The sequence below is a fragment of the Larimichthys crocea genome, chromosome XIX (assembly GCF_000972845.2).
Source record: "Larimichthys crocea isolate SSNF chromosome XIX, L_crocea_2.0, whole genome shotgun sequence".
Classification (NCBI taxonomy): domain Eukaryota; kingdom Metazoa; phylum Chordata; class Actinopteri; family Sciaenidae; genus Larimichthys; species Larimichthys crocea.
In genome coordinates, this window is record NC_040029.1 from 12867116 (window position 1) to 12889166 (window position 22051).

At 42.3% G+C, this 22051-nt stretch overlaps 2 protein-coding genes across 2 annotated transcripts; one reads left to right on the forward strand and one right to left on the reverse strand.

The window, feature by feature from the left end:
- Positions 1-1853: 1853 nt before the first annotated feature.
- psma4 (proteasome 20S subunit alpha 4) lies at positions 1854-5520 on the forward strand. Its single transcript, XM_010744097.3, has 9 exons — positions 1854-1920; positions 2229-2252; positions 2349-2391; positions 3325-3487; positions 3633-3710; positions 3806-3894; positions 4029-4159; positions 4699-4822; positions 5259-5520. Exons 2-9 carry the CDS (start codon positions 2250-2252, stop codon positions 5411-5413), a joined length of 786 nt encoding a protein of 261 aa, XP_010742399.1. The 5' UTR covers positions 1854-1920; positions 2229-2249; the 3' UTR covers positions 5414-5520.
- A 2689-nt stretch (positions 5521-8209) lies between these two features.
- On the reverse strand, positions 8210-19716 carry oaz2a (ornithine decarboxylase antizyme 2a). The gene is given in 6 exon segments (XM_010744096.3): positions 8210-10464; positions 11176-11261; positions 11678-11850; positions 13195-13275; positions 13277-13343; positions 19475-19716. Coding segments are annotated over 6 exon segments (648 nt in total). The 5' UTR covers positions 19585-19716; the 3' UTR covers positions 8210-10333.
- Positions 19717-22051: the final 2335 nt, after the last annotated feature.

Consider the following 22051-nt stretch of genomic DNA (forward strand, 5'->3'; position numbering starts at 1 on the left):
GTTTTATACGGGGTAATAAAAAATCCCTCTGAAGCTGGCCCCCAGCACTGGCAGGTAAATAATTATTACACCAACACAAGCACCTTTAGTGATACCAAACAATTAGAGACACCAGAGGAGGTTGTTCACATCCATCACTCAGCCATGAGCCTCTATGTCAAAACAGTGTGGCTATTTGCTATTTCCTTAGAAGTGGTAGAATAGATGTTTTGGGTTCAGATCAAATGTTAAAAATTACAGTCTACAGTGTGAACAACGTGAGACCTGTATCAAAGATAAATATTGTGAAGGATCTACAGTCTAAACTCTGTCTTTGGGCAGATACAGAAGGATCTGTGAGTAAGCTCCACGGGGGACACTGTGGCCAACAAAACAAATCAAAACACACTCTATCGTACTCCTCATTTCTGAATAAACATTGTGGTGTTATGGCTTGTTTATTGCGGCGTTGCAGCTGCAGCTCTCTACTTTCCTGCGCCAATCCTCGGAGAACAATGCGAGGATGTGATTATTTCTGATAATCTCAAGGTAAGCTGCCAGGCAGTGGCAAGAGGAAAACCTCAAACAAGAAACAAAGAGGTGAGCTCTACAGCGCTGCAGTGCTGTCTGTCCGTTTGACTACTGTACAATCACTGCCTCACTCTCATCATGATCCTAACAAGTATTTGCTGTCAGCAGAGATGACTGTGTGTGTGTGTGTGACGTTGAATACAAATTAGCTAAATGACAGCAGGAGGAAAAATCTGAGACTGAACATGCTGTCTGACTGAAAAGTGACCACACACAGACACACACACACACACACACACACACACACACACACACACCATCTCTACCACCTGATCACAGAGGTCAGAGGTCAGAGGCTACAGCAGTACCCTACAGGCCTACCCTAAATATCATCTTTACTGCACATTCAATGCAAGGAGTCCCCCTGGTGGTCAGAATGATTAATTACACAAACACACAGTTTAGGGTTAGGTTTTTTGCTAAACCTAAATACAACAAGGAGAAACCTCTGAAAACCAAGAGTCATGTGAGGTTTTAAATTTAAACACCTCAGTTTATCTGTGTTATCTTTGATTCCCCTGTCTTCCCGCAGAGAAACATCTCCACACTTAGGCCATCACTGCCTGACAGCCATGTATTTATTACATCTTACTTTAACTGGACATTTAGTTAGTTTACTAATAATACTACTACTAATAATGCAGTATGTGAACTGACTTTACTGTCACTGCATCCTGCTGTTACTGTTGTTGGTCAGATCTCTCTCTCCACTAAACAACAATAATAACTGTGATACATATAAGAACAATAATAACTGTGATACATATAACAGCAATAATAACTGTGATACATATAAGAACAATAATAACTGTGATACATATAACAGCAATAATAACTGTGATACATATAATAACAATAATAACTGTGATACATATAACAGCAATAATAACTGTGATACATATAAGAACAATAATAACTGTGATACATATAAGAACAATAATAACTGTGATACATATAAGATGTCGAATGTAGTTTCCTCCTGAAATAACTGGACTGCCTTAAATATCTCATTCTAAATAAGGCTAGACAAGTAAACCTGTTTTTTGATTGAATATATATTTTTGACAGATGTGTCATTTATTTTGCCTTGACTTTGTGACATACAGTGTATTTCTCCATGCTTTTTTTCTGACTCATCAAAAAGCTTAATACTCAAAATCATAATAGCATAATATCATTCTAAAAACAAGGAAGCTACAATGTGTGCCCCTCCTGTACAACATATTGTGTTTGTGTGTGCTGATGTGATCTGTTCATATATTTTCTGTTATAAAAATATTGTAAAAAAGGAAAAGAAAGGCGACGCTTGGTGACGTCATCAGAAGGCGCTCACAGACGGCTCTCTGAGCGGTAAGCGTTTCATGATTTCTAAATAAAACTCATAACTCTGTTTGTGCTGACGTCACTGTTTTATTATATTATTTTATATTATATTTATATTAAAGCATGGAGAGTTTGGGTAAAATGTTAGCCTGTTAGCCTGTTAGCTGACTCATCTGTGCTCAGTACAGCCTCAGTGTGGCTGTAGCGGGGAGCTAGGACGGGGTTAGCCAGTGTTAGCTCAGACATGACGAAGCAGCTCTATACCTGCAGGCTGGCTGCTTAGCTATAAACACACACACTGACTGTCTGTGTGTCTGTCTGTGTGTCCTCCACAGGGACGCACTTGGACTGCAGACATGGTGAGTACACTCTCAAAGGTGCAGCGCTGTCTGTCTTCATCGTGTTCGCGGTGATGCTCTCTGTGACGGCTTCCTCTGTCTCCTCTCTCCTCTCAGTCTCGTCGCTATGATTCACGAACAACCATCTTCTCACCAGAGGGTAAGACTTGATCTGAGCTTCTTACAGAGCATGACTGATGTGAACGGAATGAACATGTGGATTATTCACTGATGGGACATGTAAAGGTGGAACAGATGGAGACAAGTTTAATATGTTTGTGTTGATTTGTTCTGTACATGTGACATCCATTGCACGTCTGTCCGTCCTGGGAGAGGGATCCCTCCTCTGTGGCTCTTCCTGAGGTTTCTTCCACCTTTTTTCCCTGTTAAAGGTTTTTTGTGGGCAAGTGTCCTCACTCGAACCGAGGGTCTAAGGACAGAGGGTGTCACTCCCTGTACAGATTGTAAAGCCTCAGAGGCAAATGTACTTTGTGACTTTGGGCTATACAAATAAAAAAAATGATTTGATTTGATTTGAATTTAAACTTAATATTTCTTTGTTCGTGAGGATGTTAAATAACCAAACAAATACATCGTCAACCGTGCTGAGAGCTGCTGCTTTTCTTTTCTGTCTGATTCAAATCGAATCAGACCCTCGGGCTGAATCACAGGTTTTATTTGAAGTGGGCATAATGTCTTTCTGCTTTGGCAGTGCAGGCTGTGACCTGTGGTGGAGAAGCTGCTGCAGTGGCTAAATCTGACCATCAGAGTGGTCAAGCTCCTCCACAGTCAGCCTGCAATGTCACTTACGTCAGGAGGAGTTCATGTAGGATGCTCTCCTGTCCTGGATCCGTTTCTTATGTCCAGCTTCTACGCCTGTGTCTCTCAGTCTATGCTGCAAAATAGTGACAGTAAGAGGTTTCCTTTGGAAAGGGTCTATGAGAGAGAGATAGCTGTGGTCAGACGACATAGACAGTGAATGACGACAGTCTTTTTAACTTTTCCTCATTGAGGTTTTTACTCATTTACTCTCTTGCCTTTTAGTTCTTTGTGCATACGTCCTCATCTTGGCAGCACTGTGTGTGATCCGCAGGGCGCCTGTATCAGGTCGAGTACGCCATGGAAGCCATCGGCCACGCTGGAACCTGCCTGGGAATTTTAGCCAATGACGGAGTGCTGCTGGCTGCTGAGAGGAGGAACATTCACAAGCTGCTGGATGAAGTGTTCTTCTCCGAGAAGATCTACAAGCTGAATGAGTGAGTTACCTCTTCCTCAGCCTTACTCTTGTACGGCATTTGGTTCATCAAGTCATCACCTGATGGATTCTAACACATGGGTTTTAAAAAGATGATCAGATATACAAAGAAGAAACATCTCTGTTTTCTCTTCATTTGCTTGCAGAGACATGGCATGCAGCGTGGCAGGAATCACGTCAGACGCCAACGTGCTGACCAATGAGCTGAGACTGATCGCACAGAGGTGAGCTCTGGTCAGGAACGTGGCCTTCTTCAACTCTGCTGCAGTCAAACACAATCCAGTGTGATGAGTGTGATGATGTGTGTTGCTGTTTACAGGTACCTGCTGCAGTACCAGGAGCCAATCCCCTGCGAGCAGCTAGTCACGGCTTTGTGTGACATCAAACAGGCTTACACCCAGTTTGGAGGTATGAAGCAGCACCAGGGGAGACATTTCTGTACTTTTCATCAGACTCAGACAAAAGTTTCGAGTTAACACCAACACACACTTGAGCTGAGTCAGTGTTATGAAGCCGGTGTATGTGTCTATCTGTTCTCACAGGAAAGCGTCCCTTTGGCGTGTCACTGCTCTACATGGGCTGGGATAAACACTACGGCTTCCAGCTGTACCAGAGCGACCCCAGCGGAAACTACGGAGGCTGGAAGGCCACGTGCATCGGGAACAACAGCGCTGTAAGTCTCTCACAAGTTCGGATCCCTTTATTTAAAACAAGTTGGTGTGGAATTTTAAAAGCTGCTGTTTCACACTGTGACTCTGGAGGGCGCCACTGCAGAGTGTTTAAACATGAGAAGGACTAGACGCTCACATGCTGTGGCCTACTTAGTGCTGACTCTTGGGGCTGCTAATTGTGTAAGTCCTGATTCATGGTGGCTTTTTTTTCTCCAGTGGGTCTCCACAGGGCTGCACACAGAGCATTGTGGGTAACAGAGCTGCCTTTGTCCGAGGCCTTTAGGGTACCTTGAGTGCATGCTCTTTTAGTTTGGGTGTCTCCAGTGAGGAAACACACACCTGATGCTCACAGTGTTCTTGTTGTGCTCCTCACTGAGAGCTGGACAGGAGCACAGATCAGATATAGACTGAGGGAAGAAACGCAGGCTTCACACTCACACTCCCTACGCCCACTCTGCAGCACCGACAAGAAGGTGTGGTGTTCTGTGCCATTAGAGCTACCTTTACTTTCTCTCTCCCTGTGCTCTTTGCTCACTCATAGGCAGCGGTCTCCATGCTGAAGCAGGACTTCAAGGAGGGAGAGATGACTCTTTCTGCAGCCCTCGCTCTCGCCATTAAAGTCCTCAATAAAACCATGGACGTCAGCAAGCTGTCTGCAGAGAAAGGTGTGTTATCTGAGTATCAAGATGGATAAATACACAGATACTGACCAAGTATAAGTATTTCATATAGAAACAAATGTCAAACGTTCCAAAGACACCTGCAAACAGATCATTTACAGTCAGACAAACAGCAAAAATCCAATAATGAACATGTTCATGTGTAATGAGCAGCTGGTGAGAGACTAGCTGGTGAGGGTTACGTTAGCGTCAATAAAACATAACCAATCAACTGAGAGACATTAATGTAACTACTGTAGGTGAATGAGGATGTTAACACACACGAAGATTCTGTTTTTCACAGGCTGGCTGGTCCTGTGACAGCTATGCAATCATCTCCTCTGTTTTCACATGTTCCTAAAATGTTGACGCATCTGGACAGAAAGCACATAATAAGTCATGCAGTGTCTTCCAGCCTTACCGTCTGTCTCTGTCGTTTCAGTGGAGATCGCCACGCTGACACGTGAGGACGGAAGGACCTCCATCAAAGTGCTGAAGCTGAAGGAGGTGGAGGAGCTGATCAAGAAGCACGAAGCAGAAGAGGCCAAAGCCGAGAAAGACAAGAAAGAGAAGGAGCAGAAAGAGAAGGACAAGTAGTCACACCACTGCGCCGCACTTCGAGTTCTGTGTGAGAGAATGAGTGTGTGTGTGTGTGTGTGTGTGTGTGTGTGTGTGTGTGTGTGTGTGTGTGTGTGTGTGTGTGTGTATGTGTGTGTGTAAAAACTTCAGGTATGCTTGTATTTGTGTTTCTTAAAATAAATCCAGATGATGAACTTATCTGTCTCACATGAACTATCTTTTACGTGTTGAATGTTTGGCCATAAAAAGCTTTAAAAAACATAAAGTTCTTCCTCATTTTAAAACATTATTTATTACTTTACAGTCGTGAACCGACTGAACTGAGCTGTGCAAGAGTATTTAAAGAAAATCAGCGTCAAAGGTTTAACCATGATTCATCCCTCCATCACTTTATCATTTCTGTGTACAGTTAAAATCAATGCAGGATTAATATTCAGCAAGCTGCTCTCTGTTCTACGGCCGAGCAGATGGTCTGAATGTATTGCATGAATTGTGTAACATACTTTAAACTGTTATGAAATAAGACTCCACGATTACACAATAATAAATGTGTGTGGGAGGGTTCTGGGTGTTGTTCCAGCCCACTAAAACAGGAAGTTTATCTTCTTTTACATTAACTTCCTGTTAGGTGTTTGCAGCTCAGTCGGTGGTGCCAATAATGTCGGTTTCACTTTCTGATCAGTAAATGGGAATTACATTCATTTAAAGTGATAATCAATGGGATTATAATATACAATAGTGTATGACCACCTGCAAGTGGGAAGGGTTTTTGTTCCCTTAGGATGAACCGTTTTTATCTACAGATGCCATGGGGAGTAGAGCTGCCATACATCATATCCCATGTTTTTCGTCAGAAAATAGATATGCCCTCTTATAGTTTATTTTGTCATCTTCTGTCTTCAGTCGATGAACTTTAAACCTTTAAGCCAACATGGACAAAAAGTGCAGATATGATGGAAAGCTCCAGAAGTAAACTAAATAGACCTTGTGGTGAAATTATGTCAAGACGTATTATGAGGCACTTCAGAGAAAAGAAGGTTTTCTCTGGGGCACATTCCATCTGACGTGCTGTGGTTTGCAGGTCAGGTCTGCAGCAGTGTAAGTCTCTTTAGAGAGGATTAGCTGTTGACTGGCCGCTTTTAACTCTGCTAAACGGATGCTGGAAACTGACATACAAGGACGTACATAGGCAGTTTCTGAGAAATGTCACGCTGTGAATGCAGATGATGTGGTAACCGCTTATCACCTTCAATCTGAGGTGCATTTAGAGACAGTCAACATAAAGATTAAGGCCAGGAGGGGACTATGTGCATAATGACAAAGCTTGAATACCTGACTTTGACTAGATTTTCAATGCACAGTTATGACATGTCAGCAGAAGCACTCATATGTGGCCCCAAACAGCAGGGGGAGAGATGAATTCATCTTGCAGGGACCCAGAGACACTCGTGACAAGTGTTTGTAGCACCCCTATTGGCCAAATATGAGCATTAGCACAGGTAACTTTCACATAGTGTTTTCATGTATAGGGGGTAATTTGTGGCTTTTGAGGTGTTGACGTGTTCTTTTGTTGGTATGACAAGGCCCCAGATTGAAGAAGAAGAAGATGCACAGCAGCTCAGAGGTGCAAACACAAAAGTAAAAAACGGGTCTTGAGTGGGTCTCCATTTTGTTTGTAGTGTGTTCATGCATGCTGGTCATACATATAGCTGCTGCTCTGTCACATTATGCTACAAACACACAGTGGTGGGTAGCAGTGCACCAGCAAAGGCAATGAAGAAGACTGTTAGCCAGTAAACAATGTGGAAAAAATGCTTTGCAAATGTTTGATAGACTTCAAAATACACTAACTGCTGTTGGAGAAATAGTGAATGTTTGTAAGTAAGCAGCTTTAAAGTCTGTGTAAAGGCAGTTCTGAGATTTCTTTCACAATACATTAAATATGTTGGAAAATAGTTGCTAAAAACATGTGAAAAGACTTTGAACGATATGTTACTATCCAGTTTTCAGTCCAGGATTTTGTGGGCGGTCCTTAAAGGGTGTCTCGATGACACGCTGAGGCCACCCTGAGCATACTCCAGTACCCCTAGCAGATATGGCTGGGTGGTTAATAACACTTTCTTCTTTGGTCTGACAACATCAGAACACATTTATTCTGACTTTACATGGACTTTAAAGTGTTTCTATAGTGTTGTTGTTGTCTAGTTTGCTGTTGTGTTTGGCACCTTGTGACCTCTATACTGCAGGTTAAAGCTCTACACACAGACTGAATGGTGTTCCACTTCACAGCACAACAAAGGTTTTAAAACAGGTTGCTCCTGTATTAGAGAGACAGATATAGCACAGCTGAGAGTCCATCCTGGCCAGGCCACTGTAAATAGATCTCTAGATCAACTGATCTGGGTCTTTGGCGAGATGCCAGCAGGGAGCTGTGCTGAGCTGGTTGGAGATTAGCGCCTGAGTCAGCAATAGGCTGGAACAGAACTTCCCACAACTCCTGTTCCTGAAAACAAAAACACTTTCATTTCCTCAAAATCAGCCTCATCGCTGCCCCTCTACTTCAACACTTTCTTATCTTGTCGCAGTCAGAATTCGGCTGCCACGGTGTAAATACAGTTATTTTAACTTTGGTTTCTCAGTTGTAGACGCTTGGCCTGCTTCCCGTGTTGTTCCCTCTGCATGTTTATTGTAGTGACACTCTGAGCTGCTGTCTTGAATAACACAAAACTAGTTTAACTAGACTCCATAGCATGAAAACATGTGATATGTCATACCAAAATCATACCTGTCAAAAACAAAACAGACAGCAACAGGTTAGATAACAAGTTTTATTATTTTTCTCCCCCCAAGACAAAAATTAGAGTATACACGTGTGGATTGTCATTGAATGCTTGCTAACTATGTCACTGAGAACAAAAAATAAACCCCTAAACTATGACAGTAAACATTTGAGAAATATACATACATAAAAATATACCTCTGAGAAAATTCATATATTGACATTTCCTAACAGCTTATAGTCAGGGCTCAATCAGTAGCAATGAAGACTCGTATGATCTGAACACATGCAGAAGAGAAAAAAAAAAAGGCGCCCACACCATCCCAACACCAACGTGGAACATGTTTCTCTGAGGTGTTACAGGTAGTATGGCTGGCATGGGGAATGTAGGTTAATATTGCTTTACATAGCAGGATTAAATGAGCTGAACTTTAAAGCAGGATGATCTGAATGGACAGCACGTTTACAGACAGAATGGATTCTTTGGCGTTTTGTTCAGAATATTTAAAACCACAAAACAAAACAAAAAAAACCTGTACAGGATCGTCCTGTTTCGACTCTAATTGCATATACGGTAATCACCTGAAGTGCTCCTGTTGTACTCTTACAATGATGAGATCATTTCCTCACTTAACACGGGGTGAAATATGGAAAATGGACACATTCCTCAATAAGACTCAAGAGTAAAAAATAAAATAAAATATTAACATTGCACTCTCCTCTTTAGGCACGAAAAGCCTTGTTTCAGTCGAGCTTTCAACTGGTGTGGAATAAACGACTCTACAGGGCTGACTGAAGCTTCATTAGACCCAGTTTGTGCCTCATGTATTACGATTACACTTGAGTCACAGGAAAAAAAAAAAAAAAAGTTCCTAAACAAAACTTAACACTGTTGTACAGTTTCCAGATGTAAAATATTCTGCCCAGTAAAGATTTGTATCAAAATAAAGTTCTGTTCTCTTCCATTCACCGAGAAACACACACACATATAGTTTAGTCCAGATGATTAAAAGTCTTTAAGGATTCTGGTTTTTTTTTTTAAAACATACATTTCACTGGACTTAAATTTAACGCAGAAACATGAGAGGCATAGACCGGGGCTAAAGCTTTACATGTGTTTTAATGCAAAGTAACAAGAAGTGGAGCTTCTTTCTTAACAATTATTCAGCTTATGATTTCTGAAGAAAAAGTGTCTGTGTGTGCGACGTGCTAAGTGAGACAGCAGTGAGGCTGACCTCCTCCTCCATCAGTAACTCACACCGTCTGGCTGATTACTGCTCAGAGCAGGGAAGGCGTCGCCCATGTGACCTTCAGCATACCAGCTGCTTCTTAGCTTTGACACGTCTGTTTGGAGAGGCTGACAGGGTACTTCAACGTGTGTGTGTGTGTGTGTGTGTGTGTGTGTGTGTGTGTGTGTGTGTGTGTGTGTGTGTGTGTCGATCGTTTCGGGCTGATGAGAGCTAAAACAAACAAAGAAACAAAAAAAACAAAAACAAAAAATGGGCGCATGCCATGTGCTGGAATGATGCCTTAACATATATCAGGAAGAAATGTAAAGAAATGTTTACATGTGCTTTAATGTTAAATGTAACACATCACCCATCTATATTATAAAGCAAAACAACATTTTATTGACCATACCAAACCCATGATTCCCTCTTTTAAGCACCGCTTGTACAGCACACAGACAAACAAAAGTCTCTTTCCTTAGAAAAGGTGGGAGGGGAGATATGCTGAATTTTCATGTAAAACACCTTCTCCTGAAGGTCAAACAGCCGTTTGTCTTCAAAAACAATGTGGCTCCACTAAGTGGAAAAAAAAAAAATCCCACGATGCTCGTGATGACTTAGTTCAAGCTACGCCGCTCCCCATTTCTCTGATCTACAGTTATCCTTGGTAAAGGGGGGGAGGCGGGGCAAATCCTACCACTCCAAAACACCCCCTTAAAAACACGTCTATAAAAAGAAGAAGGTGACACCTCCCAGTCAGTGATGAGGGATTACCAAGCGGTGTGTGTCAGAGCGAGAGTGGAGGCGGATTTGATTTGGTTGAGAAAGAAAACGGACATGAGGGGTGTTTCTGTGGGGGAGGAGGAAGGAGAGAGGGGAAGGGAGTGGAGTACGGGTGGGAGAGGGAGGTGTCAGGAGACGGCATGTCAATCACTCCTCGTCTGAGCTGCTGTTATCCAGAGAGTAAACCATGAAGGCCAGATCGGGCCGGGTCGGTACCATGGGGTTGCCCGGCTTCACCATCTCAAAGCCCATGTAGTGGAACGTCTTGATGATGGACACTGAGGATGAGACGAGGACAGAGTCAGACGTTCTGCAGGGGTCAGTTAGTGTGATTCATGAGGGAGTTCAGTGTCAGCTGACACACGCCCTGCATTAGTCCTTTGTCTGAAAGGAACACTTCAACTTTTTCTTTCCAAAATAGAGATGAATAATAATAATATAACAATAAAAACATCGATATAAATCTGACGTCCGTGTGAAAACTGCAGGCTGCCGTCAGCCTTAGCTTAGCATAAAGTTCAGTCTGATGATTTGTGGATGTTGTTATGCATTATGTTTGTGCACAGTTTAAAGTGTCACCGTTCTTCAAATCCACATTTTAATCTGACTTTTGATTCTAAGGTCATGATCAGATTTAATTGAAGATGATGATGAAGAAAACAGCTCACCTACAAAAACTGGGGATATCATTGATCCTGCTTTTGATGTTATTCACCCAAAATGAAAGCTCATTCAAACAAAACACCACATACTATAAATGTAGAGAGGCTTAAAAAGGTGTGTTCAATTCAGTCTGCAGACTGGTTTGTGGTCTGTTGCCCTGCGGCCTCAGAACAAGTTAATCCAGCCGTGTGCACATTCTACATCCAAAAATAAATAAATAAATCTTAACTATCGACTGCTCTTCATATTTTCAAATAAATATGAAAAGGGTGTGAAAGCAAAAACAACAGAAAAACACAGTATTTCAAAGCAACCAGAGCACTTACATCGATCCTCTCTGCCTTTATGGAACCACAGGAACACATAGTTAACTTTGAGCTTCTCTTCTGAAAACTCAAGCAGTGCGGTCAGCCTGAGGATGACACGACACAGAGAGAGAGAGAGAAAGAGAAAGAGAAAGAGAGTTTTTTTTTCCTCTTTACATAAGCCCTACAACTTTACATAATGCAGTGGCAGCTGCGAAGCTGGCGGCTCAAACAATTGGCTTTGTGCCCGTAGCAGACAAGGTTACTCTGTCCCAGCATCGATTACAACCAACCACAAAGAAGGAAATCAGAAACTTATTAGCATGCATTTTAATTTGGGACACTCTTGATAGCCTTAAAACATGATCACAGCCTCTCATGCACAAGTTAGACCCACTAAATAGAGTCTGACTTGACATGGTTTTATCTGTTTTAGCAGTTTATTCATGATGCTGTGAGGAAACAATGGATCTCAACAGAAACTATGGCTGTTTGTCAGTCTAATAAATCAACAGATCCTTACCCCTCCTTGCTCCCCTCCACCAGCGGCCCGGCAGGGATCTCCAGGAAGAGACTGTCTTCTGATAGAGCTGTGTCCCAGGAGGCCGAGCGGCGCTCACTCAGCTGGTAGTGGAAGCGGAGAAAAGAGGGGTTCCCACTCACCGGAGCAGCCTGCGTCACCGTTAACTTCTCATCCTGGGTTATTACAGGTGAGACAGAAAAACACCATAATGATGATTGTACAAATCCAGGAATTTAAGCTATAATCACAATTATACTGGGAAAAACTGAATAATTATAGTTTGTCCATCCTGGGCTACTGTAGTGTCTGTAAATGGACTGGACACTGGAGTGAAGTCATCCGACTTAAAAGTGTTTACAGTCAAACAGTGATTAGACCTTGTTGTTGTCCACTACAAGAGAGAGGACTTTAAAAAAGGACAACAACAAACTAAATGTTGCGTGAGAAGAGGCTTTGTGCAGCTGACAGCAGCTCTGCAGTGACACAAGTAAAAAAAAAAGTGGTCGTAGGTATGTGGGTATCTTGGAGAAGCAGCAGCAGCATCATGTCTGCAGCAGGTGGTCCTGTACTGTACAGATGTGTGGTGTCTGGCTTCATTCATATTCTGAGCCTTCAGTCTCCTGTGCTGACAGCACATGACATCTACACTTCTTGTAGGTTTGACTCCCTGAAGACATTTATTAACTGATTTAATTGCTGCTAAATGTTTGTAATTATGAATCTGATATCATCTTAGTTCTAAATGCTGTATGTTATCATAGATGTGATACTGTGTCACAGAGTTCACAAGTCTATGTGAATGAATGAGCGAGACTCTATGTTCAGTGATCAAAGCTGACTAACCCCAACAGACAAGGATGTTAATATGACAGTTGTGACCGATCCGTCTGATCCTAAATCTCTAATCCCGGGTCGGTCACATGTCTGGGGTACAACTCGACACAAGAAGACACAGCAGTTGCTGTGTTTACAAAATACAGAACTGTGACAGAAAATGGTAATAACTGTTATTTGACTCTGTGATGTTCGGACAGGTCTTCTTTAAATTGTATGCAGATGATGAGTCTGAGACAGATTAACAGGTTTTTAAGCTTTAAAAAAAAGGCGACTCTGCAAAATGAGGGTACTCATTAGCAAGGTGTTCCTGCGTTAAGAGCGCTGAGTCAGAGAGGTCCCCGAGGGATGAAGCACTTAATACAATTATATTAATACCTAAAGTACTTGCAGAGAATCAGAACAACACATGGCCACTTTTTTCCATCATTGCCCATTAAAAAAACATTCAGTTCTCTCAGAATGTTTTCTCACTGAATGAAAAGCCTTTAAAAGTACTTCCATCATCCAACTGTCCAACTGTGACGTGTCATGTCCCAGTTTAAAGGAAATGTGTCTCATTTATGAATCAAGGTGACAAATATCACCACAACTCTGTGAGATGAATGCACTCCACTGTTGTATGATAAGCAGATTCACACGTCACAAATGTTTAACTACAACTCTCTGTGTTGGACCGTCACCTTGTGTAGTAGCACACCGAGAGAGTGATCCCTGACAGTCCCTCGCCCACCCGGGATCTTCAGTTGTGGGTGAGGGGCATCAGGAGCACCACAGAGGCCCTGGAGACTGAGGGATGGAGGTGGGCAGGCGGGACCCCTCTAACCAGGAACTGGTGGGAGAAAGATGAGTCGGTTAGTTTCAGAGTGTCTCACTGAATCTTATCATCTGTCTAAAAATGTAGTATTGTTTTAAATCCTTCCACACACAAACATCCTGACTGCAGTGATCTGAGTGGTGACAACACAAGATCAGTTTTCTACTAAAACACACTCATTTTTATCTCTGAGCTTTAGAACTGTACTGAAGGTAAAAGGAAGCAAGATTGTTCTGAATATAGATTTTCTCAGTGCTTGAATGAAGAGCGTGTTCATTGTGGCACACAGACTAGCAGCTGTGTGCTTGCCAAACTAAACTGTACAGACACTGTTGGTGTTGGCTGCTTCCAGAAGCTGTTTAGAGTCCATCCAAGATTAAATAAAGTATCAGAGTGTGCAGGCCAACTTCTTCTTCTTGTTCACTGGAAATTTCTTCACACATTTAGTGAAGCAAACAGTTAGAGCCTGTGTTTCAGCTGGATCAGGACATTTAAACCTGTATTACACTTTAGAATGAATACATCCATGCACACTACAGACCAACTGTATATTGGGCTGCTCTTGACATTTGGGGCCAATTAGGGTAAAACCATATTACTACACATCAGAAAGCCAAGGCAAGCATGTTTTTCTGTTTTCATATCAGCACTCATCAAACATCACGAAGAAGAAGAAGAAGAAGAAGAAGACTGTACTTATAACACCTTTCTAGTCTTCCGACCACTCAAAGCGCTTTACACTACATATCTCGTTCACACACATTCACACACTGATGGCATTGGCTGCCATGCAAGGTGCCAACTACTCATCAGTTTGAGGAGCTAACCATTCATACAACGGCTGGCACAGCCTTCAGGAGTAATTTGGGGTTCAGTATCTTGTCACAGACTGGAGGAGCCGGGGAGCCGCCGATCATCTGATTAGTGGACGACCCGCTCTACTTCCGAGCCACAGCCGCCCCAATAACTGATACAATCAGCCTATGGATATATCTGTAGGGCTCACACATGAGCTCTGCAGTCACAACACATCAACATCAGCATGTAGCATCTTTCACTCAAATACACAGAGCTACTGTATATCCCCACTCTGCTCCTGATGTAAACTCTCAAGCTTGTTGCCTCACTCCACAATCCCATTTGAACTTCATTAAAGACGCTCCTGTAATTAGCAAATGGAAAGCACCTGTGGCATCATTAGCTCCTTTGTTGGCTCCCCACAGGTCTGCAGCTATATATCCAGACCTCTCTCCGACCTGGGACATGGTAGACAAACTGTTTATTCCTGTGAGCAGCAACATCACGTTTGAATCTGCCGGACGAGTTCAGAATCAGTACTAGCACACTGACGTCCTTTAACATGAAACTCAGTGTTCCAGTTAGTCGGGTTTAGTTGGATATATTTATTTATTTATTTATTTATTTATTTTAGCACATTCATCTAACCATGTGACCACAATTCAAGCAAATTCAAATATGTAGAGACAGAACAAAGCCAACAAGCTGCAGATGATTGGATCACTGTTAGCAGGGTGAGTCCACTGCTCTCCTCAGAGGCACTTTGTTTACGAGGAGACTAGCACACAGACTAAATTAAAGCCTGTGATTTATAACAGCATTCAGAGGGTGCCTGGCAGGTCGTGCATGTGGTGGACAGCATGTATCAGAAACAAGCACATGATCTGTAAACACCTCTGCAAATAGCTCAGGAGGCTCTCGGGAACACACATCTTTGGAGTTTTCAGTTACACTCGTCGTGCATCTCAAAACAGACATGATGGCAGCCGGCCGGCACAGCCTGATGAGCCTGGACACCAAGGCACGGGGACTCTCACTTAGTCACATTTTCACCTTTTCAATGAGCAAATACTCAGCATTACATTATTCTCTCTTTTGCAAGTGTCGATGTGTGTGAGTGTAGTAAACTCAAAGTGAACTCAAGTGAAGTCAGCATTGGTCAGGGTTCACACACCTTCACAAAACAACAAATTCAAGGACTATTCAGGCCCAATTCATGGACCCAAATAGCATAGTTTGAGACATGAATCTACATTTACTGCTGTTCCAACATTAACAACTATTAGAACATGAACTGGCAGATTTCACAAAGGCTCATGGGCAACAATTCAAAAGAGAGACAGAGGCTTGAATGTCTTGTGTTACAGTGAAGTAAAGAAATATCAAACATCTATTTATGTCCATTTTCAAAAACTTTCAAGGACCTGTGGAATCCATGATTGATATATCATCATGTCATGTGCCACAGAAAAACATAGTGTGTGTGCGCATGAGGGTGAGGCTGAGCCAAACTTTCCCTGCAGACTTAACAGGACGACAGGTAACCTGGACGACCTGATGTGCACAGCTACGAGCCAAGAGGGTGAGCAGTGGAAAACAAAGCTCATTATGCCTGACCTGTTACGCACTCTCACCATCCTCATCACTGCTCTGGGTCTTTACTATGCAGAGACAACGCATGAACTGAAGCGTTAAAGTAAAGAAAAACTCTGTCTGCTTTCTACAGTAGCCCACAACGGACAAACTTAACACTGGCTTTGACGTACTTTATGTGTTTCGCAGACACCATACTCTCTTTCATGCTTGGAATGGAAGGGTGAGTGGAGGCATTTGCGATTCACAACTTCACCACTAGATGTCACCAAATCCTACACACTGGTCCTTTAATAAACGTTTGGGTAGTTTAATAATCTGAGAGGTGACTATAGCTGCTGAAATGCAGGGGATTAAAGGCACAGTACTTGAGTATTGCTGTGGTTACATTCCATTAATTTACTGTAAATACAATTATAATATTCTGTATAACAACAACAATAGTAGATGTAGTCCCAGCAGCATGTCAAACAGTGCTGGCTGGTCTGAGGTGAATGTTGGCAGCGCAGCATTCAAACAGTCCAGACGAGACTTTCTCTTTGACAGAAACAAAACTGACAGGCTGACTCGGGGACGACAGGTAGGACGCAGATGGAGGAAGAGATAAGCACACTTGCCAAAATGTCAAGAGCTGCTTCTCTTTTTCCATCTTCCCTTTCAGAGACAGACAGAAGAGCCTGTCCTTGATGGAAATGCCAGCTTGTTTTGAAAGGCAACACTTTGGTCCTCTGACATTTCAGCCACACTCCAAGCAGCCCTACCCTGCCCTCCCCGCCCCATGATGCCACTCCAAAAAGCTGGAGGGCTGCAACTCTTTAGCCCCCCCCGGTCATGAGGTCGCCCTAAAAGCAGAATATAGGTTACGTCTTTTAAAGAAGGTCAACTTGACGGTGTTCCAATGTAAAGCCCAGCACACTCACAGGCCTGGGCTGCTGAGGATTTAATCATCTGTGTGTTGAGACTGAAAGATGCCAAGTGCGTCATCATGCGACTCTCCCAGCAGGGTGAGGGCATGTGTGTATGAAGCAAAACATTTATTTTATTTCTAAGGATGAACACTTGCAGTGCCGGGCTTCTCTTCCTGAGCTGAAAGTTGTTTTGAGAACTCATTCAGGTGAATTGTTTGAGGGGATGAACGGCCCGTGTAGGCCAGCTGCTGAAGTCTGGTGAACAGCCAAGAAACACACGACTCCACCAAAACAGGAAGCACTCTGGTAGGTCTTCCAATAGGACCAAAACACTGCAAACCAACTGCTAAAACTATAATTACCAGCTTAGTAATGGAAAACGACTCAACTTAAAGCCAGATTGTCAACATACATAAAAGGTCCCACAAAGCTCGGTGGTGAAAAGCATTAACAGAATAAACAACACGTTGTGTATGCAGGAAAGTAAACAGGAGAGTCCTCAGACCTCCTCCGACCCCTGAAGTTTGGCAGAGTGGCGTGTCGGAAAAGATGTCGAGACAGAAACAGGAAAGGAGCGCATGCTCTGAAACCTGAGCGAGGCTGCACGGATCCCTGTCAGAAGCTGCTGCTCTGACCTGTGGAGCCACACTGTGCCTGTGCACAGCTGCCCCAGGAGTGCACGTCCCTCTTGTTACCACATCAGTATTGATTCAGCAGAGCATCAACGCCATGACGATTGGCAATCCAGTTTACCGCACTAGCCATGTTTGCCAATTGGCACAAAGGATGATGGGAATGTTATTCTTATTGTAAGTATTAGGCATTACACGGCTCTCGATTGTTTAACATGTTATGGATCAAACAATGAATCACTTAATCAAGAGACAAGATCTCAGATGTGTCCTCTCCCACACGTGAACTCTTTTAGGTTTCAGTCAGTGTGCGCTGTGTTTATGTCTGCAGCTCACATGTGGGTGAATGCTGAAAGGTTTGGGTCACAGCCGCGCCTGCAGTCAACGACAACAGCGACTCTGAAAACTTCAGAAGGAACTTGTTGGCACAGTTAATGTTTTGGTTTTGTTTTTAACGGAAAGTTCAGCGGCGCTCTGATCTAGAATCTTCCAGCGACTGCTGAGATAATCTGCCGCTCGCCGACAAAGAGCCACTCACACTCTGCTAGCTCAGGTTAGAAAATCCAGCTGTTTTCTGATCCAGTGGACCTTTACTCCTCACATACACGCATTCCATTGACGCTTGAGAGTTGAACCAGTGGAGGGAGGGGGTTATGTAAGCAGGCTGATGTAGGCCAGTTGATGCCTTCAGCTGACAGGGCCATAACAGTCAGAGAGCTAATATAGTCCCAGTTTGGCTCACAGCATCAATGGACCTCTCCCTCTGTGCGCGTCAGATGATAAACCCAGAGGACACAACTGGGGCTTCTCAGACATTGTCCAGAAGATACAGTATCCATGTGAATGCTCAGATTATTATCTATTATTATCTCTGACATGCACCTTACTACACCATTCTAAGGATTGCATAATAAAAAGACATATTACTACCACAGAGGCACCAAATCCCTGTGGGACTACTACTGTGACGCAATAGGAGGAGCATCCAGCACAGAATAAAACAGTCTAAAGTTACTATAAAGTCACTACTGGATTGCACACACACACACACACGTCAAACAGTGAAGTGAAGGTAATTATATGCCACGACCTTATTCAGTCAGAAAGAAAAAGAAAGCCTAACCTGAGCGAAACATATCAGCCACTAAGAAATCATTTTAGTCATCCTCAGTTAGAAAAGTCATCAATATCAGTCAGCATGTCAGCTGATAAGTTCCATACCAACAAGTTATTTTTACAACTGTAAAACGTCACTCATCTTGGTCACAATTATTTCGAGCCATAACATGACATATTTGAAAACATTCAAATCATTTATATTAGCCACTTCAGTTCATGAAAAACTTAACATGCAATTTTACAAAGACAAAAAGAAGATCTTAAATTACTTAAATATCAAAATCTTCATTCAACTTATCCATTAATTAATTAATTATTTCAGCACTAAGGAGTGGATTTCCTTCAGGACACTGAGTATTTCATTTCTCTAGTGCTAAAACATAAAACTATTTCAATAATCAATTCACAATTTAAGTCGGTCTAATGTGAGCATTTCCTCTAATGTTTTAAGAACTTTTAAATGACATAGAAATGTTAGACTTTGTAGACAAAACAAGCAACAAGGAGACACGTCCATGAGTGTAGACCTATTGATGAGCATTTCTTACTCCTACCAATCAGTTGATCAGTATAAATGATCAGTAGTGAAACAAACTGTCTGTGAGCCTGTGCAAGAATCAACCTGCAGGATCCCGGAAAACAGCAGCCATTTAAAGCAGAAAACACTCTCAGTTCACTGTGCTCTCATTAACACACACACACACACACACACACACACACACACACACACTGAAATCAGTTATAGTTATCTCACTTCATCTTTGCACTATCATGTTTGTATTTACATGTTTAAGCCTAGTGTGTGCAGCAGTGTTTGGTAACTGCTGCGTGTCTTTATATTGTCAGTGGTCTGTCTGTCTGTCTGTCTGTGTGTCTGTCAGTCAACACTCGGAGCTGCTAATTGTTTTCTCGCAGTTGTTTTTCTGCTATTTCACGAGTTAGCTCAAAGTAAAGTCAAATTGTTTCAACAGGCCTAACTGTGTCAAAGTTAACCCTGGCTGACCTACTGAAACACTCATTTATACAGCTGACGTGAACAAAATCACCCGCTGGCGTCTGTTCCCTTAACGTTTCGACAACATTAGCATCCTCCTACCTTTCCTCGGTGTTCAGCATGATAGCTTCGAGGAAGCACGGGTCTTTGGCTCCTTTCTGACAACTAAAGCAATTACTGTTCAATAAAAACTCCACAGAAAAGTTCACCATTCGTAAACGAAGGCAAAACCTCGCCGCAGTAAAAGTCTCTAGTGCGACTGTCCGTCAGGGAGCTGACAGGCTGTGACACTTCATCTGCAGCAGCGGAGCGAGCGTCACTGTGAGGACTACAGCGGCGAGAGCACTATTTATACCTGCGGCAAGGCATCATGGGTAATCCACATCAGGAAGTCACAGTGTTGTTGTTGTTGTTTTACGCAACATTTACATGATGATTAAGTCATGATGAGCTTTAATGAACTATAATTCAGCCTTACTGTCATATACCAATCTACATTCATAGAAGAAAAATCTTTAGGCTGTTGTGTTGTTCTGTATTTTAGAAGGGAATGATGTACTTTACACTGGGAACTTTACACTGGGAACTTTACATTGGAAACTTTACATTGGAAACTTTACATGTTTCTCTTAACTGTAGTTGTGTTACTTTAAGGTAAAAATAACAATAGGCTTACTACAAAATAAACATACTCCTTTACAAGTAATAGCTCAGCAGTCAATATTGTATTAAGTAAGAACACAATATGTGCAGCAAAATGTTCTTAATGTATCAAACATAAAAGTAAGCTACTCATTTGCCAGTTTTAGGTTCTTCTTACCATTATGATTTATATGATGTTTGATGTTTGATCCTATAACTATGTCATTTTTGATTTTCTTTCTAAAATCCTAATGTACAGTAACTATAGCTGTGAGCTAAAAGTAATCAAATAGAAAGATGGAGTTACAGCATATATGGAAATACACAAAGTACAGCATGAACTTACTCACTTAAGATCATATTAATATTTTATTATGATGATTTGCTATAGATTCATTTAACCAGCAATCAATTAATTACGGTACAACAAAAAGCAGCTCCTATAGTTCCACTATGGTACAATAAAACATTTTTTCAGTGATACTAAGTGTTGTCAGGTATACTTATCTATAAAATTGCTGTTGGTTTTTTTGTGATGTAACTATTTAAACACTATGGCTGACCTTGACCTCTAACCCCTGTGTTGACAAATCTGTGCAGGGATCAACAACGATTTGAAAAAACAAACAAACAACTTAATACACTTGCTGGAGGTGACCACAAAGTCCTTGTCCATCTGATCCTCACAACTTACTGCTCAGACACATGAGCCCAGGCACATCCTGTCTCAAACAGGTGCAGAAAAATTCAAGACAAACTTGGCTGGATTGTTGCAGCTCCTTGTTATCAGTCTGCCTCAATAAATCCCTTAAGGCTCTGCATTTGATTCCGAATGCTGCTGCACGTGTTCTGACAGGAACCAGGATCAGAGATCACATCTCTCCCATTTTGGCTTCTGTGCACTAACTACCTGTATAATCCAGAATAGAATTTACCTACAAAGCTCGTCGTGGTCAGGCACCATCATATCTAAAAGAGCTCATAATACCTTACTACCCCTCTAGAACACTGCGCTCTCAGAATGCTGGGTTCCTTGTGGTTCCTATAGTCTCCAAAATTAGATTGGGGGCCAGAGCTTTCAGCTATCAAGCTCCTCTTCTGTGGAACAGACTATCATTTTGGTCATCTTAAGATGTCCCTTCTTGATAGAGCTTATAGTTAGGGCTGAATCAGGTGAGTCCTGAACCATAACCCTTAGTTATACTGCTATAGGCCTGGACTGCCAGAGGACTTCCCATGATGCAGTGAGCTCTTCTCTTCCTCTCTCTCTCCATTTTTACATATTTCCTTTATAATTATACTTGTCATTATTATTATTGCTACTGTGCATCTTTCTCTCTCTCCCTTTTTAGACTCAGCAGGTCAGGGCAGATGTCCGTCCACCATGATCCAGGTTCCGCTCGAGGTTTCTGCCTCTTTCCTTGCCACTGTCACCAATTGCTTGCTCATGGTGGGAATTGTTGGGCCTCTGTAAATAATGAAATTAAAAATAAAGTGTTGTGACATAACTTCTGTCATGATTTGGTGCTATGTAAATAAACTGCATTGGATTTTGGCTTCAGAAGTCTTGTTTGTAAGAGTCTACAGCCTGATCATGACACCGCCTTAAGCTAAATGCTAATGGCCAAGTGCTAACAATACTCAGAATGTCAATGTAAAGTTTAGCAGGTGTAATGTTTACCATGATCATATATAAACCAAATTTTGACCTGATGATGGCGCTAGATGTAAATCTTGAAGGAGGCTGAATATGTGCTTCATCTCATAGTTGTTGACACTTTCACGGTCTGTCTCTGCATTTGGCCCAGACTCTCAGCTTGAATCTGAACATAGACACACTTATGTAAGAAGGAATGGAAAAGAGCTCCAGTGCCAAACAGATTATCAGATTAGTAACAAGATAGCGGCCCAGCTACTTGATCCTGTCACATCACAGCATAAATGTTGCCTGTCCAGCTTGCGTGGCTGAGCAGGGGACACAGGGACACTGCCACATGCCATCATCCCCCATAGAACAGCACCCTCACCCCATGATGT

Bases quoted from the DNA above. Each gene is read 5' to 3' on its own strand.
- psma4 (XM_010744097.3), top strand. The intron at 4,160-4,698 runs GTAAGTCTCTCA...GCTCACTCATAG, and splicing joins GCATCGGGAACAACAGCGCT to GCAGCGGTCTCCATGCTGAA. The intron at 4,823-5,258 runs GTGTGTTATCTG...CTGTCGTTTCAG, and splicing joins CAAGCTGTCTGCAGAGAAAG to TGGAGATCGCCACGCTGACA.